At 57.8% G+C, this 26429-nt stretch overlaps 11 protein-coding genes across 11 annotated transcripts; 4 read left to right on the top strand and 7 right to left on the bottom strand.

The window, feature by feature from the left end:
- Positions 1-632: 632 nt before the first annotated feature.
- On the bottom strand, positions 633-1220 carry L226DRAFT_423368 (uncharacterized protein; the record flags this gene model as incomplete). The annotated part of the gene is made up of 1 exon (XM_067674603.1): positions 633-1220. A coding segment is annotated over one exon (588 nt), but the record flags the coding sequence as incomplete, so codon positions are not given.
- Positions 1221-1662: 442 nt separating this feature from the next.
- L226DRAFT_212357 (uncharacterized protein) lies at positions 1663-2689 on the bottom strand. Its single transcript, XM_067672923.1, has 4 exons — positions 2679-2689; positions 2504-2625; positions 2369-2450; positions 1663-1830 (listed from the first exon to the last, which is right to left on the bottom strand). Exons 2-4 carry the CDS (start codon positions 2582-2584, stop codon positions 1760-1762), a joined length of 234 nt encoding a protein of 77 aa, XP_067531570.1. The 5' UTR covers positions 2585-2625; positions 2679-2689; the 3' UTR covers positions 1663-1759.
- A 393-nt stretch (positions 2690-3082) lies between these two features.
- On the bottom strand, positions 3083-3670 carry L226DRAFT_574234 (uncharacterized protein; the record flags this gene model as incomplete). The annotated part of the gene is made up of 3 exons (XM_067685001.1): positions 3083-3102; positions 3158-3232; positions 3289-3670. The coding sequence occupies 3 exons, from the start codon at positions 3668-3670 to the stop codon at positions 3083-3085; spliced, it is 477 nt and encodes a 158-aa protein (XP_067531569.1).
- A 247-nt stretch (positions 3671-3917) lies between these two features.
- L226DRAFT_469300 (DHH phosphoesterase) lies at positions 3918-5434 on the bottom strand (the record flags this gene model as incomplete). The annotated part of the gene is made up of 5 exons (XM_067676204.1): positions 3918-4085; positions 4140-4376; positions 4427-4656; positions 4713-5275; positions 5328-5434. 5 exons carry the CDS (start codon positions 5432-5434, stop codon positions 3918-3920), a joined length of 1305 nt encoding a protein of 434 aa, XP_067531568.1.
- A 1084-nt stretch (positions 5435-6518) lies between these two features.
- On the top strand, positions 6519-8258 carry L226DRAFT_562510 (uncharacterized protein; the record flags this gene model as incomplete). Its single annotated transcript, XM_067683506.1, has 4 exons — positions 6519-6607; positions 6869-6935; positions 7100-7184; positions 7228-8258. The coding sequence occupies 4 exons, from the start codon at positions 6519-6521 to the stop codon at positions 8256-8258; spliced, it is 1272 nt and encodes a 423-aa protein (XP_067531567.1).
- A 1457-nt stretch (positions 8259-9715) lies between these two features.
- Positions 9716-10757, top strand: L226DRAFT_574231 (uncharacterized protein; the record flags this gene model as incomplete). The annotated part of the gene is made up of 2 exons (XM_067685000.1): positions 9716-9897; positions 9962-10757. 2 exons carry the CDS (start codon positions 9716-9718, stop codon positions 10755-10757), a joined length of 978 nt encoding a protein of 325 aa, XP_067531566.1.
- Positions 10758-10989: 232 nt separating this feature from the next.
- Positions 10990-12967, bottom strand: L226DRAFT_615738 (uncharacterized protein; the record flags this gene model as incomplete). Its single annotated transcript, XM_067686821.1, has 3 exons — positions 12847-12967; positions 12787-12796; positions 10990-12729 (listed from the first exon to the last, which is right to left on the bottom strand). The coding sequence occupies exons 1-3, from the start codon at positions 12921-12923 to the stop codon at positions 10990-10992; spliced, it is 1827 nt and encodes a 608-aa protein (XP_067531565.1). The 5' UTR covers positions 12924-12967.
- A 398-nt stretch (positions 12968-13365) lies between these two features.
- L226DRAFT_615737 (uncharacterized protein) lies at positions 13366-16540 on the bottom strand. The gene is made up of 5 exons (XM_067686820.1): positions 15470-16540; positions 15362-15421; positions 14880-15311; positions 14183-14829; positions 13366-14120 (listed from the first exon to the last, which is right to left on the bottom strand). Exons 1-5 carry the CDS (start codon positions 16476-16478, stop codon positions 13623-13625), a joined length of 2646 nt encoding a protein of 881 aa, XP_067531564.1. The 5' UTR covers positions 16479-16540; the 3' UTR covers positions 13366-13622.
- Positions 16541-17194: 654 nt separating this feature from the next.
- L226DRAFT_212249 (uncharacterized protein) lies at positions 17195-18033 on the top strand. Its single transcript, XM_067672922.1, has 3 exons — positions 17195-17467; positions 17689-17742; positions 17790-18033. Exons 1-3 carry the CDS (start codon positions 17345-17347, stop codon positions 17937-17939), a joined length of 327 nt encoding a protein of 108 aa, XP_067531563.1. The 5' UTR covers positions 17195-17344; the 3' UTR covers positions 17940-18033.
- A 355-nt stretch (positions 18034-18388) lies between these two features.
- On the bottom strand, positions 18389-19922 carry L226DRAFT_615736 (uncharacterized protein; the record flags this gene model as incomplete). The annotated part of the gene is made up of 3 exons (XM_067686819.1): positions 18389-19153; positions 19209-19774; positions 19832-19922. 3 exons carry the CDS (start codon positions 19920-19922, stop codon positions 18677-18679), a joined length of 1134 nt encoding a protein of 377 aa, XP_067531562.1. The 3' UTR covers positions 18389-18676.
- A 175-nt stretch (positions 19923-20097) lies between these two features.
- On the top strand, positions 20098-26425 carry L226DRAFT_212233 (uncharacterized protein). Its single transcript, XM_067672921.1, has 5 exons — positions 20098-20298; positions 22702-22755; positions 22802-25614; positions 25713-25983; positions 26051-26425. The coding sequence occupies exons 1-5, from the start codon at positions 20182-20184 to the stop codon at positions 26096-26098; spliced, it is 3303 nt and encodes a 1100-aa protein (XP_067531561.1). The 5' UTR covers positions 20098-20181; the 3' UTR covers positions 26099-26425.
- The last annotated feature ends 4 nt before the right edge of the window (positions 26426-26429 follow it).

The raw sequence follows: 26429 nt of genomic DNA, 5'->3' as shown, positions 1-26429 counted from the left end.
CTTACACGCCGAATTCCCCGCCAGCGTCTCCTAGATCAGCCCCACCCCTTCGTCAGTTGCCCTGCACACTTCATCCTACCTCACTGGGAACCTTCTGGCTATTTTTCCTAGGCTATGAGGACCTATATCATGCAATTTTGAAAATTACAAGGTGAGTTGTCAATTAAGATTTGGACTTCTTGGATAAGGCGGACAGGAAGTCTATCGCGCCAGGACCAAAACCTTCTGAGCGCGGGACAGAAACGCTCAGCTTCCGGGGCCCTAGAATCATAACACAACGGGCGTATGGCTTTTCTATCGTAGGACCTATTTATATTCCAATTGGACCAATGTGTGTTGGAATATGACATTTAGCCCTCTTGCATTTCAAATAGTCGCGCATGTGCGGGAACGCCGCCTCCCGCGGTCGCCCCTCGTCCTCGACGGCGATTCCGTTGTCCAAGACCTTCTCATGCCGAACGAACACGATGACAATGTGGTTATAGACTTCTATAGCAACTCAGCTAGCACCTGAGCACTAAAGTGATTCGATCCATGAACGTGCATAGCTGCGAAAACGAATATGCGAAGACAATGGCCCCTCAATCAGTCCTATCCGGCAATCTCGTCTCCATTCGCGAGTGGATACGGTCCCTTCGAGTTGCGCCCGCACACCAGACATCGTATGCCGTGAACCGCTCCAACTGCTCCGACCGCTGCGCCGTGGGTGGTGGTGCGACCACGGCCGATCTAGACGACGCAAGCGCGAAGACCAAGCGCAGGACCGGAGGTGGCTCTTGCACGTTTTTATCGAACCAGCCGCACTCGTCAGGGTTCATGCTCGTGAAGAGGGAATGCGCCACCGTTGTCGTGTAGTGCCTGCTGTTCTTCACCTGAATCATGACTGCTGAAACCTGGTCTTTCACTAGGACGGTGCCGAAGAGGATGGGGATGATGAGGTCGATACTGGTCTGATTGTCTACGCAGACGATCGCCGCACCGCGAGAGATCGCGAGGAGGAGATATTCCTGGTTGACCACTTCGGAGCTCTGGGCTTTGATGAAGTGGTTGAAGTAGATGAAAGCGCCCGCGAACGCACTCCGCAGTGGTATATCGGCGTGGTCCACATCGCAGAAGGCGCGCGGAAGACCGTCTGCACATGACTCGAGGTTCGCTGTCCCGAGAAGCGCCTCCAGAAACTGCATGACTGTAATGATTCGCCGACACCAGGCACCGTCGTAGTGCAAGAACTTCTCTGGGTCGTGCTTGAAATTCTTGGAGCATCCAGGAGGAAACTCGTCCTTCTTCAGCGGGAACGTAGTCGCGCGATCGCGCGCGTCCAAAACCATCACAGCCGCTATGATCTCCCCCTTAGAGCCGAGGTCGATACAGGGGTGACTGAAGTGATAGAAGAGGGCGCCGTAAGGGTCCAGCGTCTGAGGGCCATTCCCCACCGTAGACTGTCCCCGGAACTCACCCTCCCGCCACCTGAGCCGGACCATCACCCTATATGCAGCTTCTACGAGCAACGGCTCGGATGAAGACCCGGTGATGACGGGCGAGAACCCTGTTTCGGCATACAGAAGTAGGCGCATATGACGAGCCACTAGCTTGCACTCCCGCTGGGACCCTTCGATCTTCTTGATCTCTTCAGACGCTTTATCCTGCTCGCTGTCGAGGACAGTCTGGTTGAATTCGATGGGGATCCGGACGGCGATACACGCCAGTGACTGATCCTCGGAGAATCCGTCGGGTGTGGCCCGTTTGGCGAACAACAGCTTCATGCCAGCGAATGTGACGATGTCGTTCCGGACCTCTGGATGTTTGGCGGAATCGTACATAGCCGGAAACCTGGGTATACTATCGTCAGACAAAGCACTGATGTAAGGGTGATTGACTTTCAACGGGCGGCCCAGATGCGCCATGCGATACGTGGACGCGACCTGAGCTAGTGTGAAGCTCGAGTCCCTGCTGATCCTCTGTGCTAAGACGTCGAGCGGCGTCCACACAATGGGCTCAAACGGAGGCAAGTGCCGTCTGAGACGGTTTGAGATGTGGAGAGGCTGAATCGGAGGAAAGTGTTCCACATTGGCAACAGTTGAGACGAAGAGAGCGAAGATCGGCAGTCTCCTGATGATGTGGAGCGCACGCCGTATAACTTCGAAGAGCGTCCCTGTGGTCATGGCGTCACGCTGTTCAGTGAGCATGTGCCCCTCATCGAAGCACAAAACGACAAGCGGTTTGTCGGGATACGCGCCGAACTGAGGATACTGAAGAGAGACACGGTCAGTCAGGGCTTCCGCAGCGGTCATGATGTCAGTCTCCTGTGGTTCACTGTCTACAGTATCTCCTCAGCAGGCTCGGGGTGGGTGAAGACCGGCAAACTGACCAGGTGAGTCTCGTTGAACTTTTACGGTATAGACAGGACTGTCTCCTTTCCCGATGGGTACACGGAACGGGTACGAATTTAGCTACATAAGTCAGTTACTTTGAGACACGAGTATGCGACAGCGAGAGTGCTCACCTCGTCAGCTTTCTTGCACACAGCTTGATAGAACTCTCGCCGGTATTTTCCATGTTGACCGAACTGCATATCAGTGTTCATCCTCTCGCGAAATGCGTTGGCGAGACCCGATGGATTAATCGCTGGGTGTGTTCAATAAGATACCTGACGCGCGGAAAACTCGACAAGAACATACCCTCGGGTGGGAGGACACCCGCGATCTCATTGAGGTGTGTCCGCGCCGTCTCGAATAAGGCACAGAGGAAGAGTTGAACCTCCTTTTCCCAGTCGCCGACCCTGTCCGCGTCTACGCGCTTCAAACCATCCGCGAACCTCGGTATCCGGTGGCGGGAATCCTAGTGACTTACATCGCACTTGCATCGCTGGTCACGGAAGCCCTGACGCACCATCTACTTTGCCGAGGTTGATCGGTAGGTAGAGTATCTTCTTCGCAAGCTCGTCGTTCATTGGCGATTTCCCTGTACCCGAAGACTGCGTGAAGTGAGCATAGCGAGCATATCGCCGCCCGTCCTGCGCGTCCTTCCTCATGTACTCGGCCATGGCGGCCTCGAGCGCATCAGCAGACCCTCTGTACGGAATTTACCAAGCGGCAACGGCAGCTTGGGTTGATAGAATGAGTGTATGCCATGCGCGAGGAGCGAAAAGTAATCCAACCTTCTTGATCCCTTGCGCTGAGTTTGAAGAAATTGTCACGACTACCGGTGAGCTCAACCGGTGTGTATAGTGCTTCTGTAGTCAGATGACGTCCTGTGAGCGAATTATAACTTGCTCAAGGTCATACTTACCTGTATACAGCACTGTTTTGAAGTCCCGCTGCTTGAAGGCTTTGCACAACTCCTCCGACTCCTTGAGTAGACGATTGGCATGATCTATAGGGACGCAGATACCAGGGCTCATTTCGTTGATCAAGCGCAACACTTCTTCAAGGATAGTGGCATGAATATTCATGTATACACGTTCTGGCAACGTAGCGAACCCGGATATTGCGCTGATCAGCTCATCGATGTCTTGTTCTGACAACGGCGGTCGAAACTCGGACTCGGAGTTGCTCGGCGGGTCGTAACAGGGCTGCTGAGACGAGCGCAGCCCTCTAGCCAACTCTTTCTGCTCAGCATCGGAATTCTCTCGTTTCAAGAGGGTCTTGCTGTGGGGATCGTCTGAGGACATGATGGTCGAGGACAGAGTGGTGGCGTCAGCGCCTATCGCTACCACTCTCCGCCACTTCTTCCTCAGCTTCGAATTATTATCACATCTCTTCGAGCATATGCCACGAGGAATATGTGGGTCGCACTTGCGATGCGCATCTGATGATTCTGACAGAGGAATCCGGGCTCTGTGGTACGTCCTCAATCTGCAAATCGACGCTACGCTCACTCGCAATCCGCGTACTTCCCATCTGGTATTACGAACCACCTCAGATCTTCGTCACCCATCCCTCCAGCGTATTCTTCTGCCCTGAGCCTTCCAACTTCCCACCCGTCTTTCTCTTCTTCGTTGGAGGTCCGCCCTCTTCCCGTTCCGCGTTCACCATCACCTCCCAGAACCGCTCAAAGTGCTCCGTCAGAACGATTCCCCCACTGGCCTGATTGCATCATCTCGTCAGCACAACCTCGACGCACGGTAGCGGCAAACGCACCTCCTTGTGACCCCGTGCGAAGTCCTCTCCCATCGCTTCTCTCAGGCCAGGCACGCGGGAAGCGTATTCCTTCAAAATCACGATGATGTCCGTCACGCCCTCCCCGACTGCAGACTTCCGGCTCTTTGCAACTCGACATGCAAAGTTGGTCATCCCAACGTTGTATCCGTCATTCGCGCACATCACGATCTCGAGCCGCGGGCCTTTGAGCGAGGACGACCACCGTGTTGCGATAAGCTAAGGCTTTAGGTGAGTAGTATGCTTCATTCGGCTGGGAAGACACATACAGGGTGGATCTGCGCTCCGCTGGAGATACGGATGAGCGCGACACGACCGTCTCCGGAGAAAGTCGGAGGCTTTCGTGCACAACGATCCGTCTCGGACTTGACTTCTGCGCGTGCAGTGAAGAGCCTGCGGACGTCCATTCCGGAGTCCGGGTTGACTATCTCCTTCGGAGTCGCACTGTTAAGGAGGGCACGCCAAGCTGTCTCGACATCGTACGCTGCCGAGCGACGTGCTAACCACATACATAGATCAGCGGTGTTCGGAGACGGAAGGCATGTTACGACTCACGAGCGTTCAGGAGACCGATCGCCTCTCCCAACGTCTTCTTCGTCCACCGCTTCAAGCAGTCGCGCATGTCCGGGAACGGCACCTCCCATTTGAAGCTCGTCCCGAGGTCCCCCATCGTCCCCATCGCGCACAGCCAGTCCAATCTCTCCCTCACTCCCCGGTCCTTCCGTCCTCTCTCAATCATCTCCGTGCACACCACGTACGCAAGCGTGCTCGCCGTCGCAACTGGAGGGCACTGCGCCGCCGAACACACGACCGCACCGTCCGGGAACTCGGTACTCCAGTGGTGGTCCACGACCAACGTCTTCGTCTTCGGGTCGTCGACGATCGGCGGCCCACCGCGGCTGCCTTGGTCCGTCGCGATGACGTACCGCGCGCCGTACCGGGCTATCCGCTCGCGCTCGGGGACGGCGTGGATGTTCGAGCCCTTCGCGGGGAAGTGGATGGAGATGAGCGATGGGGAGAGACCGAGGTGGGTGAGGGTGAGATAGGTGATGAGCCCGCTGCAGAGGCCGTCGGTGTCTTTGTCGGGGAGGAGGAGAGTCGGGGCGCAGGACGTGGCACTGAAGCTCATGGTGAGTATGTTCCCTTATGGCAGACGAGGCGTGAACGTACCATTCGCGTATGAAGGCACGGGCGGCGGCGAGTTGTGCAGCCGGTGCGGGCCAGTCGTTGGCGCGTTCTGCACTTCTTCGTGAAGAGGATGAGTCGGAGTCGAACATCAGACTCGTCTCTCTCGAGTTATGCGAGACAAGGTGATAGAAAATGCGGGGGTGTAACAGGAGGCTTGTCGAAGAAGGGTGATGAGGGATCCGGAGAGAAAGCATGGGCTGGCTCCTTGCGATTGAGCCCGACGCGGACCATGGTCATTGGAGTAAGAGAGTCAGCCGCGGGTCGAGTGGGGATGACAAGGGGCATCCGAGATGTGTCCGGTACTCTTTCTCGCAAACCAGCCGCGATGATACAGGTTGTCGGCCTGTAGAAAATGAGTACTGAATATTCGATATCAAGGTAGGAGATGGAATGCGCGACAGTGGGATCCGAGTCAGCCCTGTCAAGCTGAACTTACACCAGGCGGGATATACCTCATCTATGGTGATTTCTTAGTCAAGTATGTCTGTAGTTGATGACCGGGTCCTAGATGACTGCTACAGCTGAGGTTCTGGGTCAAGGTCGTTCGAGCGTATGCCGGTGTCCCATGAGCTCGCTGAGGTAGCAAGTGAGTAACTGTGTAAGCTGTGCTCGGATAAGCCCACGGAATATGTAGTCAATTGTAATCCCGCTTACCAGAACTATCGGAACTTCAATTTCGGCTTATGATCACCGTTGAAACTTTCTGTTCCTCCTCCTCTCATCCTATACCGCGCGCAGCTCCTTGCCCTATAGCAACTCAAGAACCAGACCTCGTTGCATGGCGGCCGACCCGTTAACAAGTCTCCGTTCCAGGTCTTAGGTACAAGTTTGTCGCCATAGTTGCGTTGGCGCCGTAAGTATACCCCGGCCACCGATGTCCCCAGCCCTAGCTTGTAGCTACCTGAAGGCCTGCATCGAACCGGGGCAGTGCGTGCGCCCGAAGGCGCGCAGGAACAGCTTGTTTCCAGCGCCGACGATCGAATTTGACTCTTTGCAGATCTATACGCGATGATGCTATACCAGTATATGGCTTTCTGTCGCCTCGAGGCAGAGGCGCGTATACAGTATATAACTACGCAATGGTGAGTGGACCATCCTGTTCCACTTGATCTACCTTGTTACACCTCTCGGTTTTCGCAAGAACGCCGATTTCAATCATACCAATTCCTCCACATGACGACCTTCAGCCTGCGCTACGGGGCCGCGTCAGAGCGACGGAAATGGGATCACTGGCAGCCGAGCCACAATCCAGGAAACGGCACGTACGTCGTCATATCTCGCAACGTATCCTCAGCGTTGTTTATATCTCTACTTTGCACGACGGACCGTCCTATTGATCATCGCCGCCACCTTTACTTACGTCGGGACATGCGCGCTAGGACCAATCACCTACCAGAAGAACTCCTACCTCTCATTTTCCTCTTCGCTATCGAACCTCAGGATCGCAGAACCTATCTCCACAATGGAGACACCGCTCTCGTTGACACCCGATCTCTGCTCGCGTGCACACACGTCTGCCACAGGTGGCGAACAGCCGCGCTCAACGCACCCACTCTGTGGACGCGCATCGACCGAGGCCATCCTGATCAAGTGAGCACTTTCGTCGCAAGGTCTGGCTCGTCTCTTCCGCTCCTGCTGTCTCTCGATTTTCGAGCCTTCGAGCGACCCGACTTCCTCGCCACACTTGGGTCACGCCTTCGCCACCTGGACCTGTCCTTGTCCCCGATCGACACATATACCCCCGCGCTACTCAGCTTCAACGCACCCCACATACGCTCTCTGACTATCCGTACGCCGCTGCACACGAATTCATCTACAGATTCAACTTTCGGTACGGCGGTGCGGCTCTTCAATAGCTCAACATGCGTGCTACGCTCTCTAGCGATTATCCCGACGACAACCTGGTTTCCGAACAATCGGTTCCCTCATCTGACGCATCTCTATCTGTCGGCTCACCGAGGCATGACTACAGTCACTTCTCTGTCGACCATCCTCGCCAACGTGCCTATTCTCCAGTACCTGCACATAGTCGGAGCATGGCCTGCTGAGGAGCGTGCTAATATTACTGGCGCAGCCCCAATTACTCTCAAGAATGTGTGCTCCGTCGTTTTCTCCCACTTCCGATGGCAGTCGGCCCTTCCGATCTTCGCTCGCTTGCGCACTCCTCCGACTGCGTCTGTCTTCTTCCTTCCCGCCGAGGACCCATGCGAAGACTATTCGCTGGCCGAGTTATGGAGGAGCGTCCGCGATGCCCGAGCCCTCGAGGTCGTCGATTCGGGTCACACCACTCAGATCGTCGCTGATACCCTCGTTGTTCAGGTCCCTACCTCGAACGTCAGCTTCTGGCGGTCTGGAATCGCAGACGTGTTGACCCTGACTTCAGTGACGGCTCTGCGCCTCTTCATAGGTCGCCGTTCTCCATGCCAAGCGGCATCCCTACTGCTGCGGCTTCCAGAGCTTGAAGAGCTCACTGTGTCAATTGCTCGAGGATCCTTGGACGAAGCGTTCGATGATCTCTTCGACACGCTCAAGCAGGCGCGGCCTGTCCGCTGTGCAAAGCTCTCCTTCATTAGTCTCCGTGCCGACGTGTCCCATCCGGGGCTTTGTATGTCGTTTGTGGAGATGGTTGCAGCGCGTACTCGGATGGGGCACCGTCTTCAGCACGTCACGGTGCAAGGATACCCCTTACTCCACACCGTGCGTGCCGTCGAAGAGGCGGTACGGGACTTGGGTCGATATGTAAAGGAGGTTCGCGTCCTCAACGCGGACGAACCAGAGGTGTACGAGTTCCGGTGTCCGGGGTGGTGGCCGGATGATGGCGCGGAGGTGTTTTGGACGCTGCCGCTGGAGGACAAGCCGACGTACCTCCTCCCAGTGCTCTTTTCTCCGAGAAAATGGGATACGTGTGTTTGATGTGAAGAGATCGGTAAAGGTAGAGCCTCAGAGGCTCGGTTGTACCGTTATACAAGGGACTGTGCGACTAAAGCGGGGGCTGTTTGCTTGCTTTCTCGGGTACCAGAGGTGAAGCTACGTATCGTTAGCCTGCGGAACTTGAGTAATGGATATCATGGCAGGAATCTGACTGTGTAGGTTAGGGGAAAACGCATTGCAGATATCTTGTACCACGTTCAAGGATAGAGACGCCGGATAAGTTCGAATATTGAAGCCATCACAATTGAGACTGACCTACAGGTAATCGGACTTCTAATACGTCACTTATCGTCTAGGTGACGTGTAAGCTCTGCTCGGCTTTCTTTGACCAGCAACAGTGACCCCGAATTTTCGATCCAAGACTCCAATCATGTCAGCACATGTCGAGAGAATACGACCTTAACGCTCCTTCTCGGCGAGTTACAGGTCTCTATAGCGACTCAAGCCTCGCGTATGAAGTGCAAGTACTGGAAGATGCGGTGGGCGATCTACTAGTATCGCATGCGGATCTACATATGTTGGGTTAGATACCGAGGTTTGTACCATGACGGTGCGTTCTGTCAACACCTCACGCGGGGGATCCGTTACTGACGTTGACTTGTAGGCCGCTCTTTCGTGATGTTTATCAGATCCCAGTGGCGATTGGTGCTGGAATAAATGCATCCCGACCCGAGTCGACGGACAAGGATGACATGTGAACAGTGCGTAGATGCCCGAGTCGGAGTGTGCGTTGCTACGGACGGCCTAGAAGCCGCCTCGAAAGGCAGGTGCCTCTTGCAAGTTGTGACAGAAATGTCTTTGTGCCGCTTCAATGGGCCGGACGTCATCTACCTTACTTCCTTCGACTTGAAGGAGACCCCGACATGAAAGCCGGTATGTGCTCACCACTCTCTCGTCTCCACGTTCGATTTTGGTCAGTGGCTCATTCCAGGGAGATTTACAACGGTGATGATGGCAACCTTGTTCTGGGCCTGTTCCGTGTGGTGGTGCGAAGGGGCGCTAACATCGGCTACACAACAAGCCTTGCTTTGTCTCCGCGAAGCAATGACTCGGCCAGTCTGCAGGACCTGTCTATCGATATTTGGTTGTTCTATAAAACGAGTTCCTTTATCCTGGAAAAGATAATGTGCATACATACGACGGTTGTCATGGACTCAAGGTGCGTCGACGTCTCGCACTCGCTGACTTCAACCTCCCCTGCGCCGTTCTCGCTGAAGCTCATTATCTTCTGCTCTTTATGGAAGCCTTTTGTCAGCGAATTCTCCGTCAACCTTGTCGCGTGCGCTTCAGGAAAGCCGCCACACAGTTGAATGGCCATGCGATCCGCCAGGCCGACCCTTATAAAACCTGGCTGCGAAGAACGGTACTTCACTTGCACCTCCACTCCCAACTCCCGACTGTCTCACTCTTCATCCCCCGCCAAGCCTCACGATACTCAGATGGTTTTCGTCCCCCCGATCAAGCCTCTCATTGAGCCCCGGCATTGGCGTTCCTTGCCTCGGACTCTTGAGCGGCCACCACTAGGCAAGATCAATACGGCAAACATCGCCTCCGCGGACCCAGCGTACGCTGGGATCACTCCAGAGAAAATCCGTGAGGACTTCGTAGCTAACGGAGCCAAGTAAGTGCATGCATGCTGTCCTTTCCTAATCTCACCTTCTCACCTTTGTTGGCCGTCATTTCAGAATACTGGGGCCCAGCAAGCGCGATCCCCAAGCTTCGCTTACAGTCAACGCAGATTCAGAGATACTTCCAGACCACTGTGACCTGACCATCACGGAGAGCGGGGTCGCTATGCGACCCACGCACGTCTTTGCACTCTATCCCACCTTCGATTCCGCGATACAGGACGCGCGCTGCTCCCCGCACCAGTTGCGGCTCACCTACCCGCAGACGCGGCGAGTCGTCCTCCGTCCCAGTCACAGTGCGCTCTGGGCGGCATATTGCTCCAAGCTGCCCACGATAACGTACGAGCCAGTGAAGGTTCTGACGTCCTCCACTTCGGGTGAAGACCCGGAAGGCCCCTGTTCTCGTCTGCGCCTGCCCCTCGTACCGCTTGCCTTGCCGTACACCGTCGGATTCGACAATCTCTTGCTGTACATGTACTCGGGCTGCCAGAAGCGTTTCGTCTCGTCGATGCTCCTGCCCATCGACACCAAGGTGGAGATCAAGCCTCAGCTCGAGGCTTGGGAGAAGTTCGCCGGCTTCCTCACGCTCGTCCCGAGGACGAAGAAGAACGAGGCGTACTGGGAGCTCCATCCGGAGGCGGCGGACAGGCTCGGGGCGCTCATGGCGGAGCGGTACGCGTTCGAGGACTTGTGCCGTCTCGCGCGCAACGTGTGGGGCACGCACCAGGACGCGGTGTGCCTCGGCATCGTCGACGTGCGGTTGTGGGAGGCGCTTGAGTTTGCATGGACTGCGTTGCTGAAGGCCATGGAGATCGCTGACAGGGTCTCGGGCGCCGTTGACGGGGCCAAGTAGAAGGATAGATGTGGGCGAGTCGGACTCCATATTATTCTTCCAGAAACTAGACGACATCCCATGTGAACAACATTATACTACATATCGAGCTCGCGTTTTTTAAGTGGCATCTGAACATAGTACTGCGGTCCCGGAGTCTCGAGGTGAACCAGAAGCGGGTGACGATTGCAGCTGGCAATGTCCAGAGGCACGTTGGGACAAGCTTCAATAGACGTGTCCTCACGAAGACACTTCATCCATACCCTTCCCAGCCATGGGAAAAGCGCGGCTGATCAATGTCGGGGATAGTCCAGTACCGTTCGACCTCCTCCCAATCCGCACCAGGTTCCACCAGTTCAAACAACTCCTCCTTTGCGCCATACACCACGAAATCCTCAACATGATCAGCGAGCGCCGCGGCATACGACACGCACACTTCATTCGCGAATGCCGTGCGAGGGTCAGCAAAGACACTCGGTGTGGCTTCGATCGGCTGCACTGCGAGACGGCTGAACGGGCGGCGCATGCGGGCGCGTGCAAGGATCATGGAGAGGATGGCGTCCAGCCAGCGTGCGTAGGACGACTGTGGCGTCATTCTGCTGTTTGACAGCACAAGCGTCATGGTGTGCAGCGACGGACAGATGGACGGGGAAGGCGCTACACCTGCGCTCAGGCTGCAGTGCTCCTCTGAGAGCGCGCGACAGATGTGGACGAGACTGTCCTTGCTGTCATCGGACTCGGAATCCATGTACTGGTTGACTTTGATCTCGAGCGTCGTCAGGGATGCGGTCTCTCGGAGAATTCGGACCACAGCTGGGCCCTGCTGGTAGAGGTGCAGTTGAAGGCAGCTCAGACGCGAGAGGGGGAACATAACCGGAAGGTGTGTGAGCCACATCGCGAAGTCGTCGATACTGTGTAAGGGTTTGCGGCCATACAGCCAGAACCCCGAGTCATGTCCCTGTGCAACAAGATTGAGTGTCAAGGTCGTGGTGAAGACTGTGAGACAGTCCGTTTCTGCTGTTGCTGAGAGAGAAGGGAGGATGGAGATCGGAGACAGACTATCGATGTTGACGCAGTTGAGGTACATGCGCGCACTGCTGGGGGTTACGATCTGCTTGAGGAAGGCGAGCGAGGACGGGAGGTATGAGTTGTGCGAGAAGACAATATACTTGAGATGGTTCAACGACACGAGTGTCCGCTCTTGCTCCTGGTCTTGTGGAGGCAGCACGAATCGCGATAACTGCAGCACTTGGAGCGCCGGTACTCCGGCGAGGAAGGAGAGGAGCAGTGGCATGCGAAGGTTGCTATGCCAGTAAAAAGAGAGGAAAAGGTGTGTAAGAGACGGAAGGGGCTTTGAAGGGAACCAATGTGGAGTAAGAATTATCGCCAGGGCACGAAGGTGCGAGACGTCGCCGCAAAACAGAGATTTGTGGGAAACGGTCACCGGCGGCTGGTTCTCCCTGTTCACCGCGGTTGGGATGGACCGAGTGATGGTCAGACATTCCAGATTCGGAAAACGCATGTTGAACATCAGCTCGGTATGGAGGAATCCGTCCTTCCTGCGGCCGTATGCAACGTCGAGTCTGCGAAGCCGGTTGGGATATGCCGCGAGAGCAGAAGGCCACGCTGAGTGGGAGTACTTCGAGACGTTGATGAAGAGAGAGAATGGTCCTGGATCTGATCGGCGTAGAAGAAACTCATGCAGCTGCTCCTGGTTATGGCAGTCTACTCGTTGCCACAGGAGAGGGTGGGAGAGGGCGATGCGCCGCCACCTGCGGCAGACATGCGTGAGCCACAGGAGCGGGCGGGTTTGGACCCTCGCTGTGTCGCTGACATCAAGCGCAATCGTTGGACATGGTTCGTTTTCGTGAAGAACATCTCTGAAGATCTCTATCACGAGTTCGTTCGGTAGCCTATTCACGGGTGCCCTGAAGTTGATTTGTTCGTCCAGCGTTGCCTTGAGCTCGAGTACTCTCCTGGAGGATTCGTGCAGCTGTTGGGACATATCAGCAGCAGCTCTTTTTCTGATATTTATACCGCTTAGACTGACGCAAGAGATGCTGCAATGTTATCTATTAGCGGGCGGACGGCGGAATAGGAGCTCCCGCACCTCATTGCCCGTTGACGAGCGTTCAGCATGAGCTGCACTTGATGCAGGAGATCCAAAACTTCGTTATCGACGTTCATGTCGACTCTTAGCGCGTAGTGAAACACAGCTGTAAGAGTCGATGGTGATGGTTGAGGTGAGAGAAGTGGCGGGTTGGCTCACGCGATTCCTCTCACACCGAGCGCCCGACGTTTGTCTCGCCATCCTCGCGCACCGCTCTCCACTGCAGCTCGAGCCTTTGAAGAAATCCGGGGCACGCTGAGGGCACGCGGTGCGTGATTGTTCAGTCTCAGCGCGCGAGTGTGGCGCGCTGAGGAACACTCAGCTGCTATGTCGCGCTCACTTCACGGTATTGCTTAATCGCCCGAGTTCGCCATGTCATAGTCGCGGACCAGGGACGTGCACGCAAGCTTTCCCTCTGCGAGTTGGCTGCGAACGGCGACGACAGGACGAACACCCCGCCCAAAACCATGTGCTCAAGCAGAGCTCGAGAAGCTCGCAAATGTGTGGTTATTTACTTGTGACTTACGGCGTGATGATTAATGCTACGCTGTTGTCCAACTACTGATCCGAGACCGTTGTATCGGCCTGAGTAAGTGCACGCCTTAGCTCATGGTACAGCTCGATATTGTCCAAGTTGTCGGTATGGTATGACGCACAAGATGTCCAAGTATAGTAGGTCGGCCTCACTGGCATCCATGGGCAACAGGAGAGGCACCGTACGGCAGCGTCATGCATGCGATATACGAAAAATGAGGAATTCCACCGCCAATGCACGATCAGGGCGTAGCTCCAGCCGACGACGAAGCCTGCAACGCCTCGCGGTCTGCATACAGCAGCTCCGCATAATCTGCAACACCTTCATACGCGAACCGGTAGAAGACGAGCAGCTTCTGGCGACGCTCCGTGCATCCCTCAAAGGCCAGGAGGAACTGCGTCCGCAGCTGCACGAGGGAGGCGTCCCACGCGATCAACAGCGACGCCATCACCCTCAGAAGCACAGAGTGCGCGGACGAGGGGTCGTTAACGTCCTCGGTGGTAAATTCACGGACGGCGGAGTTGCGCTCTTGCCGCGTCCCGGCGACATCCTGGCGCCACCCGGTGACCTGGGCTGCGAGGGCGGGCTTGTCGACGCCCTTGAGCGCGTCCGGGTGGAAGAGCGTGGCCCACAGTACGGTGTGCCAGAACGAGAAGAGATCGTCGACTGGGCTCTGGAGGTACGGCGCGTTCACCTCCATGGCTCTCCTCGCAAAGGTCGACATGAACTCGGGCGTGCCCTGCCAGGCGGGAGTCAGCATGTGCAGGGACCCTCAGATGACGGAGAGTGGTGAGAACTTACGGAGGGGGCTCCGGCATGCGTCGAAGTGGTGAAATATTCACCTAGGAAAGCCGACATGTCGGCGTCGATGAGGATCCCCTGGCACGCCGTCGACTCGGAGACTCCAAGCTTTGCGAGCGCGCTCTCAAGCCGTTCGGCAGCGACCACGAGCGGCAGAAGATATGCGTCGTGCGCGGCGGCGGTCTTCAGGCTGCCCCAGAAGTTGGCCGCGCTAGCCAGACGAGGTTGCTCGCTCGCCCTTGAAGCAGGCTCGGGGGCCGCCGATAAGGGCACGACATTGTTGGCGTTGGTGCTCACGCGCGCGCCGGAGCGTGCCTTCTTGGTCGTGCTGCCCGCGTGGATGGACGTGGACGGCCGCTTTGCGGGGACGACGGTGCTGCCAGACGAGTGTGCAGCCGAGGACGTGTGCCGGGAGCCGGGGAGCAACTGCAGCGCGGTTTGTGGGTCAGAACTTGAACGGGCCAGGGCGTTCGCGAGGTTGCCGTTCGCGGGGGTATCCTGCACGTCCTTGAGCAAGTTCGCCACGCCTCGTGTCGTGAACGGCGGGCACACGCGTGGTTGGACGAGCTTGACGAGGTTGCCGATGCTGATGTCGCGATGCAGCACGCCGGGACTGGGGTCGCCGATCTTGATGTAATTGAGCCATCCTGAGATCGATTGTCAGCCTCGATATGCGGGACAACGTAGAAACACCCACCAAGGAGACAGTTCAGGGTGCACAAGCTCAGATCCCATGCATCGGTGCATCTCTCGAGGCTGTGCCCCTCATCCTCAGTCGCAGTGACGGAGAGCGTGCGGTAGTCCGGGTCGCTGCCTGTCTTGCCGATCAAGGACCAGTGATAAGATCCCCATGCACTGTCCGGGGGTGGTAGGAACATCGCATTTGAGAACGCGGATCCGTCGTCACGACATACTTCGAACGAGATGCGATGGCGTGGTACTCCGAATTGGCCACTGATATCATCATAGACTGTTGGCTCCAGTCCTCGCTTCGGCTTGTCTGGCCATGAACCCTTGAGAACAAAACGGTCATCCCCGGTGGCAGACGACGTATGCCCAGGACCCGTCACAGCGTGTGGTCTCACGTGAGTCAGTTGTTGCACATGATACCGGCGGGGTACGATGGCAGCTACGAAGGCTCGATCAACATCATGGTGCGTAGGGTTCAAGGAGACTTACGAAAAGTATGCTGTGCGAGTTGAGACTCTTCCGTAACAGGTTCCACGCGTGTGTGCGGCTCTGCAGAAGTCGGTCAACGCGGTTCCAGAGGACAGCTGCGGCACCTACCTGCTCGAGCAGCATCAGACTTGTCCGCTATGCGTGCCGGTTGCGATAAGTTGGTGGTGGGATAGGCGCGCACCACGAGGGTCCCTGGACCGCGGACAGAGAGTGAATGGAAGAGCACTTGGTCTGCGATGGCGTGTACGAAGTTCTCTGGACGAGAGGCGGACGAAGGGAGAAGGAAATCATGGCCGTTTGTGAACGAGGGGAGACCGGCGTCCTGGGGCGTCTGCCAGAGTAGAATGGAGAACAAGACGTTCTGCACTTGCAGTACGCCGTGTGCGGTATCGATGCGCATGGGGAGAGATACGGTGAGGCCACCGCGATGATATAAGAGGAAGCGGAGCTCGTTCGTCGAGTGATTAACGCCAACGACGACGCTGAATGCGCGCAGGGGTACCGCGCCGTTCTGCGCGCGGGCATATGTCGCGGCTTGTTTGACGAGCTTCTTCCAATCGTTTTTGACCTCTACGGCAAAGTCGATGTTCATCTCGTTGCGGCCCGGCCTCGCTCGGCTCCAGTAGCAGAGTGTCTTGTTGTCTAGCTGACGCTGTCCAGCCACTACGTGCGGCTTGAGCACAGGGGCGCCAGAGACCTTGTCTCCGGTCGGCCGGTCATAGGGGGAGAACACGAGGTTAGGAGAGCAAGGAGCTGCGAGGTTGAAAGGCGACAGGTTATCGCGGGAAAGCTTCACGTAGACGTTCTTGCAGCAAGCAACGCAGTCGTTCAAGAAGTTGGAGACAAGCGGGTAGTTTATCTTCTTGGTACGCGGTATCGTCTTCAATGGTCGAGGCCGAGGCATTGCCTCGAGAGCTTCGCGGACGCAACGGTCGTCGCACAAGCAGGTGTACCATGCCAGAGGAGGGTACGGCTCCCGTAGCTTCTCCGGAGAGTTGATGAACTTGGGAGAGAGCATCCTCGCGATGTCGTCGGGCGGAAACTGCCAGGTCTGCTCACCCAGCTCGCCGGCCATGAAGGCGAATAGCTCCTCTTGCCCACGTCGGTCTGCAGGCATCCATGGAGTTGAGGATGCGTTTTGCGCTCGAGGCTGAACACATGGACGAGGCGGTGAATGCATGATGGTTAACGTTCATTCGTGGGTTGTAAGCTAGAGTGCTGTATTTAAGTCGGGTTTCCCGCATCTCCCCTAACGAGACGGAGAACCCTAATCCGAGGCGCCCAGGAGGCACCCCGGAGCCACTCGATCGTCTCCGACCTCAATTGAGATTTACCCGCTCGACATACAGGAGCTACAGACCCGTGGAGGAGCGAGCAGGCGAGGTGAACAGGCTGTAGTAAAATATCATGCATATTCGCGGAAAAGTTACGATAAGTTGCGAAAAGTTTGTGTCGATTCTCACTGCGGTCAGACAAAGAAATCTAGGCATGGACCGCCAGATTCCTCTAACTTTGGTCTCCATACGCACCTTAGACCAAACTGCGGTGTATATAGATATAATTACAGTGACCGGCTCATGAAGAAGCGAAGGCAAACTCTGGCCATGAGCGCTTGAGCTGGTGACCTGTTGGTGACACTGGCCCCATATCTCGTCATCCAGTGATGCTATTCACCCCATTCAAGCTCGCAGGCAATTCGTAAGCATATAGGGTGGGTTCTGTGTCATTCAGGTGGGAGAAATAGTGCGTTCTTTGGGACCTCTCGAATTTTTCGAATTTTTGTGAATTAACCGAGTCGTTTGCGCGCTCGTATAGTCGGAGTCCGAACGATCAAGTTGACTTGTCCCTCGCTGTCTTTCTCTCTTCCTCGCTGTCTTTCTCCTCTTCCTCGTTGTGTCTCGTCTTCGCCGCGCTCGCTCTCGCCTTTTCTCATCCCGCTCTCGTTGCTCTTTGTTCTCTCTCTGTTCGCCCGCGCCAGGCACGATGGCCATGGACGCAAGCGAGCTCGGGAGGTGGACCCGTTTCGCAGTCAAGGGGGGCATCCGGAAGTGCACGGCGCAGCAGGACTGTATTGCCGAGCACCAGGAGGACCTGATGCTCATGAAGGTGAGCACCAGTCCCATCTCGCACCTAGATCCGTCTATGCCCCCTCGTATCACTTTCTCTCTTATCTACTCGCACACTTTTGTCCATAAGCACGCGTTCAAGCGGATGGTCAGTCGTTTGCATTCGCGGTTGGCTTTGCTCGGTACCGTTGATGCTTCTCTCGCATAGACTACATTCCTGTACGTCCTCGTCCACATACTGACATGTTCCCCTCTCTGCAGGATGATGAAATCCTTGTACTCATGCAGATATCCGGTTACGTAGACCTTTTCCTCGTGTGTGCGTGCTCGTATTTCTCTCTACATGTACTCATCTCGCACAGGGCTACTGCGAGGGTGTCGGAGGGAACTTCCACGGACGCACCCCCTGTGCCTACACCCGCAGAACGACCCAGCCTCGAGTCGAATCGGGAGTGGAAAAGCTCGAAAGGGAAGATCCCGTCCCGGCTTGCGGACTCGACGACGCAGGCTGACGTGGAGGCGACTGCGGATGCGGACGAAGAGGCAAGCTCGCCGCTGAGCAAGATGCACAAGAATCGACCGGCGCCGCTGACGTTCAGGAAGGAGCCGGAGCCTTCGCCGTTGCTGCACGCCACGTTTGGATCTCCGCCCGTCTGCAACGTCGGGGTCGTTTGCTTCTCCGACGCTCGTGGTTTACCCGATGAACGCTGGAGCAGCAACGAACAACCGGCAGCGCCGCGAGGATGAGGAGGATAGCGGGGTAACGACCTCAACCTCGCGTGTTTTCCGGGAGGACTTTATGGGCGAATTTTGGCCCAAAATTGAACCTCGGCAGGATCGGGGCTGGGGACACACTGGCTGGTGCCACCGGCTGTTTTCCCCTACCCGTTAAGGAGATGTTTGTTCGGAACAAATAAAGATTCGCGCGTCGCGGAATACAGACTGATATGCAAACGGCTGTATAGCGCGGACAATGGCAATTCGATATCGTGAGCGATGCTAGTATAAGTATATCCTATGACATTGAAATGTATAGCTATGCATTCTCACCCGAGAGAAAGGCGTGGAAGCATCATCATGCCCCACACACTGGCAGCGCGTCAAGCTGGTTTTGAAGGGATCGCAGCATGGAGGGGCATGATGTCTAAACAGAGAACTCTGATACTTGTCGATCTCGGTGGGGTTGCGACAGTGGTTCAAGTCTAACAGTAGTGTCGTACACCCGATATACTGTACGATAATGAGGAGATCAACCACCTGCCAATGAGGCACCTTGCAACGTCCCGCGGGCTTCGTACAACAGCTCCGCATATTCCGCCACACCTTCATACGCGAACCTGTAGAAGACGAGCAGCTTCTGGCGCGGCTCTGTGCATCCCTTGAAGGCCTGCAAAAACTGCTTGCGTAGCTGCACGAGGGACTCGTCCCACATGACCAGCAGCGAGGCCATCGCGTTCAAGAGGAAAGAATGGGCAGACGAAGGGAAGTCCTCAATGGTCAAACGACGAACTGCGGATTCGCGCTCTGCCATCGTTCCAGCGATATGCTTACGCCACTGCTTTACGAGGGTGGGGTCGTCGACGTCCTTGAGCACGTCCGGGTTGAAGAGCGTCGCCCAGAGGACGGTGTACCAGAACGAGAAGAGATCGTCGACCGGGCTCTGGAGGTACGACTCATTCTCCTCTACGGCTGTCCTCAGGAAGGCCGACATGAACTCGGGCGTGCCCTGGGCGTGAAGGCTCAGCATGTGCAGAAAACCGCGGAGAGTTGTGAGAACTCACGGAAAGAACTCCGGCATGCGTCGAGGTGGCACCTAAGAATGCCGAGGTGTCTGCGTCGATGACCATCACCTGGCACTCGGTGGAGACTCCGAGCTTTGCGAGTGCGCTCTCAAGCCGTTCGGCAGCGACCACCAGCGGCAGGAGATATGTGTCGTGCCCGGCGGCGGTCTTCAGGCCGCCCCAGAAGTCGGCGGCACTAGTCAGACGGGGCTGCTCGCTCTCCCCTGAATCCCTGGTGCTCACGGGCGCGCCGGAGCGTGCCTTCTTGGTCGTGCTGCCCGCGTGGGCGGACATGGACGGCCGCTTTGCGGGGACAGAGACGATGTCGGACGGGTGTGCAGCCGAGGACGTGTGCTGCGAGCCGGGGAGCGACTGCGGCGCGGTCTGGGCCAGGGTGTTCGCGAGGTCGGGCGCGGCGGTGTCCTGCACGTCCTTGAACAAGTTCGCCACGCCTCGTGTTGTCAACGACGGGCAAAGGCGTGCTTTGATGAGCTTGACGATGTTGCCTGTGTCAGGATGAAGTACGGCGGGAGTGTCATCGTCGATTTTCATGTAATTGAGCCATCCTGGCCAAGAATCAATTGTCAGTTTGTAACTGTAGGCCATAACGTACGAATACCGACCGATGAGACAGTGCAGAGTGCTAAGACTTAGCTCCCATGCGTCCGAGCATCTCTCAAGGCCGTAGTAACCTGGACATGGCGGGGAATGCATAAGGAGGACGACTCCGAGCGGCACGGAGAGCGGGTACATAACCCTAACCCTCGGCGCGCTGCGACTCCGAGGCTCGGACGCTGTCCTTGACTTGTTCCTCGCCGTCTTTCTCCTCTTACTCGTCGTCTCTCTTCGCTCCCGCCCTCGCTCCTGCCCATTCCTCTTCCTCTCTCCTTCTCTGCTCTCTTGCTCACTCTCGTCGCTCTTTATTCTCTCTCCGCTCTGTCTCTCGACCACCGCCGCCGCCATCACGACGGCCATGGACGCAAGCGAGCTCGGGAGGTGGACCCGTTTCGCAGCCAAGGGCGGCATAGGAAAGTGCACAGCGCTGCAGGACTGTATTGCCGAGCACCAGGAGGACCTCATGTTCATGAAGGTGAGCACTAGTATTTCATCACGCCGTCCCCCTCTTCCGTCTACTGGCGCACTATCTGCGTTCCGTGACCATTTGTTCTTGCTCTTGAGACCGTAAGGTTGGCAACCTTTACCATCACACCCGGGTCGCTCGTACTCTTGTTCTGTTCACCGTCAACAGCGACCTTGAACGAGGTATCGATGTCCCAGGCCGGGTCAGGTCCGCTGCTCCGTATTCCACGCGCGAGATATCAACGTTTCATTCCGCGCAGACAGTCTCTCTCCGTTGCCTGCAAGAACTCGCAGGCCGACCGCACTGTCTTCGTACTCCTCATTCTCCTATGCCCTTGTGAAGCGAAGAGGTGGCGGAAATATCACTATCGGACAGAGCTTCCCTCCTTGCTGCTGGACGCGGTCCAGCGAAGAGCTTGTCCGCCGTGAACGAACGCGCATGGACGGCTGGGTGGTGCACAGGGGCGAAGCGACGAGTATCTGCAGCTCAGGGCGTTTTCATACGTCAGTTGCTACCCGACTGGACGAGTACACGCAGCGCTGGAGGGTTGAGCTATTCCATCATGTCTCGCGCTGCATTCTACGCCCGTCTATGCCCCGTCGTCCCTCGGCGTACTTTCCGCCTTGTTTTCTTTCCGTGAGCATGTGAACAAGACACTTTCTTGATTGCAATGCCGTTTCATCGCGTCGGACGCAGGCAGACCATGCCGTTGCCGTCTTGAGTGATTATTCCTCCGTGAGCTTCAGTCTCTAGACGCAGATGCTGCCTCTTCAGGCTCGTCGTACGTTCACGGCTTCGTCCCCTATAACCCTCATATCCGGCTATCCTTTACTCTTGGGAGCGCCAGGTTGGTAAACACCAGCATCAGTCCCAGGAGGACAAATCAATTGCCTCCCCTATCGTTGCCGCGCTGTCTTGCTTCCTCTTCACCCTCTTCATAAGCGGTTGCGAAGCGAAGAGGTGGCATGGATTGTCATTATCGGATAGAGCCTCTCTCCCTGCTGCCGCACGCGGTCTGCGAAAATCCAGGAATGGGATGGCGCCTTGCGTTGCATGCATAACCTGGATCTAGCAGCGGCGAAGCGACGAATACTCGCAGCGCACACTCCAGCCGTGGTCTTCGTCCTTTCGTCTTCACCCATTGTTCTGTCGCGTGCCGAGTTGAAGCGCGAGAGCGTTGCAACTTGAGGTGCAGCTTGATAGTTCCCGCCTTACCGCTGGACTATGGGCTTTTGACCAGGACGCCGTTGACCTAGTGTGCTACTCCAAGCCAGTAGCGCGTATTGGAGGGCCAACATTCTAATGGGACGCGTTTGGATGGCCGGAGGGCTGCGTACCGATGCGCGACAGGCAGTGGCGGGTGATATAGTGAGTGACGAGGCAGCAGGTGGCGGACTCTGGCGGACTGTCCCCCAGACAGACGCCTCAGTACATGCGATTTTTGTCCGTAGCCATCCCATCCGGTCACTCTTTGTCCTGCACATCTCGAGAGCCAGGTCGCCGATCCCTCGCATCAGAACCGCGTCGGCCGAGCCTTCGAGGTCCCTAGCCTGTTCTCTGTCTTCTACTCGGGGGCGCATATCCGAGCCTTGTCACCCTTGCAGGCAGTCAATAAGGGGCGTGTATTAATGATGAAGCGCGGCTGGATGTGTACGCGGAGGGTCCTCGTCCTTCTCCCTTGGAGAGCCAGGCTGTCAATCAGACCTGCGTCGGCGCGGTGTTCTGTCCACCGGCCACTTCGATCCAGCGAGTTCTCAGAGCCCCCAGCCGATTGCTGGAAAGAGAGGACATGCCGTCAGTCCCTTTCTTCCACGTGGTGGGATACCGTGCGTAGACAGTCTCGTCTCGCCGCTGCCGACGCCCCGTGAACGGCGGAAGCCAAACGCCAAACGACAATTCATGTTGACACCCACCGGGTCCGAGCCGTGAAGTCAATCGCATGTGCGGTTGGCTTCGCTCGGTACCGTCGTCAATGCTTCTCTCGGAGGTAGCGAGGTCCCGAGTCAGCCACGCCCTTCAATTCGCGCAGGCAGTCTCGCTTCGCCGCCTGCGAGAACTTAGAAGTTGACGGGACGGCCCCGAAGCGAAAAGATGCCCGCAAGTATCACCACAGGGCAGGGCTTCTCTTGTTGCTCTCGGACCCGGTCTGCACAGACCCAGGGATGGAGATGGACAAGCTGGTCCTTCGTGAATCGATGCGCACGGACGTCAGCTCTTACGCGATTATTCTGTCGCGTGGACTATCCCCGTATGAGTCCACGACAGCCGATTTACTATGAGGATGAGCGCGCTGAGATAAGAGTTCGATGGGCGTAGACTGCATGCAAAATCTGTTTTGAACGGGACTGGCTGTGTTCTGTTCTGTTGTGCACTTGTGTTTGTCCGGTTGCTGACATGCTCTTCCCTCCACAGGATGATGAAATCGTCGTACTGATGCAGATACCCGGTCACGTAGACCTCTACCTCGTGCGTACACGCTCGTGTTTTACATACATGCGCTCACCTCCTACAGGGCTACTGCGAGGGCGTCGTAGGGAACTTCCACGGCGACGCGGTCCGCTTCCATGGCCGCCTCAAGAAGCCCGTCCTCACAAAGCGGCAGTCGACAGCCTCACCCATCTCCCGCCCATCGTCTTCGCAGAGTGCGTTCACCGTCTCCGCACGCGACGCGCCTTCCCCGGCGATCCGCGACTTGTCCTCTCCCGTCTTTCTATCGCCGCGCGAGGTCCCGTCGCCTGTCGTCGTGCGCGAAGTTCCTGCGCCACAGGTGGCCGCTCCCCTGATGGAGCCCAGCCTCTCCTCGTCTAGCAGTATCACCATCGTCGCTGCGCCCCTGTCGCCGCTGTCTCCACACCCGGAACGTTCGATGAGCCACGAGTCCCAGGCAACGTCGCTCTCCTCCATTCCGATCACGCCCGCCGACGACGGTGTCGACGCAGCGTCGATCGCGTCCGCCACAGACCCGTTGGACACGGCCTCGCTCGTTCCGCCCATCCGGCTCGAGGAGATCGCGAAGCAGCTGAGCAGCGACAGCCCTATCGAGCACTTCCACTCTCCCGACCCAACGACGCTGCGCTTCCCGCCGGGCGACCGCGACTCGAGCGTGTACTCGGACGACGACTCAGTGCCGAATCCGCGTATCTCCGTCGCGTCCTCGGACAACGGCGGGGTCAACATTGGGCTGTCGCTCCTGCAGGGCTTGGGCGGGGGTGACGACTCGGACAGCGACGAGGAGCAGTTTGCGGCGATTCGGCGCGTGCAGTCGCCCGAGTCGACGCTCGAGCTCCCGGTCCCGATGAGCGCGGGCTCCGAGTCTCCCAACGACACGACCCAGTTTGCCCTTGTTGCGCCCGTAGAGGAACCTCGCGAACCTGTCAGCGCACGCTCCGAGTCGCAGTACTCCGAGTCTCCGAACGACACGGCCCAGTTTGCACGCGTCGCCTCCCCGGAATCTACGGTCGAGGGGCCTCTCGAGCCCGCTAGCGCACGATCCGAGTCTCAGTACTCTGCGTCGCCCCGCAGCGCAACACAGCCACTCGACCCGCCACTAACCTCCCAATCCGAGCGCTCCGAGTCCAACTACTCCGACTCTCCAGTGAGCACCCGCGCACCCCTCCCTCCAGCCGCAGACCCCTCAGCGCGCCCCGAGTCCGAGTACGACTTTGGGGAGGACTGGGAAGGCGCAGACGACATCTACGACCAGTACCGGTACTCCCGGTACTCGATGGCGTCAAGGATGTCGCGGATGTCCAAGGGCTCAATGCACACGATCGGCTCGGTGAGCTCGGACGCGCCGCCCGTGCCTACCCCTGCAGAACGACCTAGCGTCGAGTCGAACCGGGAACGGAAAGGCTCGAAGGGCAAGATCCCGTCGAGACTTGCGGAGTCGACGACGCAGGCGGACGTGGAGTCGACTACGGACGCGGACGCGGACGAAGAAGCGTCCTCGTCACTGAGCAAGATGCAAAAGAACCGTCCGGCGCCGCTGACGTTCAGGAAGGAGCCGGAGCCTTCGCCGCTGCTGCATGCGACGTTTGGGAGTCCGCAGGCTTCGCCGACTGCGCCGTCTGCAACTTCGGGATCATTCGCTTCCCCGACGCTCGTGGACCCTGTTTACCCGATGAACGCTGGAGCGGCGACGAACAACCGGAAGCGCCGTGAGGATGAGGAGGATAGCGAGGACGAGGACGAGCAGAGTCGTCGTTCCAGGCAGGAGCTCGCTGTCCCTGGTCGCGACAACGGCATGCCGATGTCCGCGATGTCGCAGGCGGCTGAGATTGTCAACGCGCACCTTCCCGCTGCTCAGCAGTCGCCTCCGCCCACTCCAGTTATTCCTCCGCTGTCTCCACGTTCTGCCGAGTCTTCTGCTGCGCTCGAGAAGCGCAGGCTCGCCGTTGCCAATGCAGACCCAACCGACGAGCCTCCTCCGCCTCCTTACAGCTCCTCCGCGACGCCCGTAGCCAGTGCATCCGCCTCGACCTCAGCATCGGCCTCGCACGCGCCCACGCCCACTACCTCGCCTCCCCCTGGGAACCCCGTCGTCATGCCCCCTCCCGGACACCCGACGCACCCGACCGCACGTCCCATCGACCCGAACCGTCAACCTGTCCACCCAATGATGCGCCAGTCCCTCTTCATGCCCCACCCCGGCGCACCCAAGCCCGCAGTCGCGTCCCTAGGGCCCATGTACGGCCGCCCGAACCAGCAAGCCCCGAACCAGCCCTTCCCGCCACACGTCGGCCCTCCGCCCGGGTCTCTCCACCAAGTCCTCGGCATGGCGTTCCAAGCACGGCGCGAAGGCCGGCCTGCCCCGCCGACGATCTACGGCCGGTTCGAGTTCGACCTCTCGATGTCGCTTAGCCCGGTCCCCATCACGTTCAGCACAGAGCCGCAGAACAACATCCCCGCGAATAGAGCGATGCGCCCGCCGATGCCGTGGGTGCCCCCGCCAGGAACAGTGAGCGCGGGCCCGAGTCGGGTGGGGAGCCCGGCGTCGTTGTTGAGCACGCGGACGGTGGACCCGACTGGGAGGAGGAGCGCGACTTCGCCGCCGCTGAGGGGCACGTCGCCGCTGCAGGGCCCCTCGGCGGCCCCGTTGCAGATCGACCAGATGTTGGCGGATGTGAATGCGAATGCAGGGAGGGGAGCGAGCCCGGGGCCGGGTCTTGGTCAGAGAGGCACGAGTCCTGCGCCGGTTGGCAATCAGCCGATCCAGAGGGCAAACTTTACGCCGCAGGTTGGAGCGACTAGGCCGAGGTCGAGGTCGTTCTCTGGAGTGTCGAGTGGGGATTTGAGTATTCGGACGCAGGTGTTGGATGAGGGCAGGTACGTGGTAGCTCACCCCTTGGCTTTCACTCCAGCTGACCATTTCAACTCATTGTGCGCGGTTTTTTCATTCGTGGATCTACTAAACATGTCCACAGCCGAGACGATTCTGCTGCTGGTCTTTCTTCGAGTCCGCTCTCACCACCTCTCTCACCACCGCTTTCGCCGATCCGCCCTCTCCAGATCACGACAAAGCGTTCCAAGTCTGCTGTGGCCACGACAACGATTGCGCCTACCAACGTGCATTCACCGCAACGTGCGACGGTATCTCACTCCCCGACAGTCTTGCGTGGGCTGCACGCGCCGTCGCCGCTCTCACAGAACGTACACACCGCCGGACCCGCAGGAGGACCTGGAGCCACGCCGCCCGTACGTTCCCCTCCCCCTCGCGCGTCCACGAACCCGCTCCCAGGCTCAGCTTCGTCTCCTCCGACAGCGGAGCCTGTCGCTCCAGTTGCGCAAGTCGTTCGCGCGTTATCTCTAGACCAGGCGGCCGCATCTTCGTCCCCGTCCGGGTCGCCATCTTTGAGTGCGAATGGGTTGGGAGGTGCAGGTGTGAGTGCGAACGGGCTTGGCTCGCCGAGGATGATGCAGAGCCCGCTGGCGACGCTCCCAGAGAGCCTCGCGTTGAACGCGAGTGCTAGTCCGCCATCGTCTCCTCGGTCAGCGAAGGGCTTCCCGCCTTCGTCGCCAAGATCGGCGATTAACTTCCCGCCCCCGTCATCCCCTAGGGTACTTCGTCATAGTCGATCTGCTGTTCTGCCAACGACGAGTGCGAGTTCTTCGCGAACGTCTACGTCTGATCGGATCTCGTT

Source organism: Lentinus tigrinus (genome assembly GCF_003813185.1).
Source record: "Lentinus tigrinus ALCF2SS1-7 unplaced genomic scaffold L226scaffold_32, whole genome shotgun sequence".
NCBI lineage: Eukaryota > Fungi > Basidiomycota > Agaricomycetes > Polyporales > Polyporaceae > Lentinus > Lentinus tigrinus.
This window is presented reverse-complemented; position numbering and strand designations above follow the sequence as displayed.

Excerpts from the sequence above, each read along its gene's own strand:
- L226DRAFT_212357 (XM_067672923.1), bottom strand. The coding sequence starts at position 2,584 with ATGAACACTGATATGCAGTTCGGTCAACATGGAAAATACCGGCGAGAG. Across the intron at positions 2,451-2,503 it reads TGTGCAAGAAAGCTGACGAG|CTAAATTCGTACCCGTTCCG; the intron begins GTGAGCACTCTC and ends TGACTTATGTAG. Across the intron at positions 1,831-2,368 it reads AGTTCAACGAGACTCACCTG|GTTTCCGGCTATGTACGATT; the intron begins GTCAGTTTGCCG and ends TAGTATACCCAG.
- L226DRAFT_615737 (XM_067686820.1), bottom strand. The coding sequence starts at position 16,478 with ATGCCTGCAGACCGACGTGGGCAAGAGGAGCTATTCGCCTTCATGGCC. Across the intron at positions 15,422-15,469 it reads GTCTGATGCTGCTCGAGCAG|AGCCGCACACACGCGTGGAA; the intron begins GTAGGTGCCGCA and ends CGACTTCTGCAG. Across the intron at positions 14,830-14,879 it reads CACCCTGAACTGTCTCCTTG|GATGGCTCAATTACATCAAG; the intron begins GTGGGTGTTTCT and ends AATCGATCTCAG.
- L226DRAFT_212249 (XM_067672922.1), top strand. The coding sequence starts at position 17,345 with ATGGCCATGGACGCAAGCGAGCTCGGGAGGTGGACCCGTTTCGCAGTC. Across the intron at positions 17,468-17,688 it reads AGGACCTGATGCTCATGAAG|GATGATGAAATCCTTGTACT; the intron begins GTGAGCACCAGT and ends CCCTCTCTGCAG. Across the intron at positions 17,743-17,789 it reads GTTACGTAGACCTTTTCCTC|GGCTACTGCGAGGGTGTCGG; the intron begins GTGTGTGCGTGC and ends CATCTCGCACAG.
- L226DRAFT_212233 (XM_067672921.1), top strand. The coding sequence starts at position 20,182 with ATGGACGCAAGCGAGCTCGGGAGGTGGACCCGTTTCGCAGCCAAGGGC. Across the intron at positions 20,299-22,701 it reads AGGACCTCATGTTCATGAAG|GATGATGAAATCGTCGTACT; the intron begins GTGAGCACTAGT and ends TTCCCTCCACAG. Across the intron at positions 22,756-22,801 it reads GTCACGTAGACCTCTACCTC|GGCTACTGCGAGGGCGTCGT; the intron begins GTGCGTACACGC and ends CACCTCCTACAG.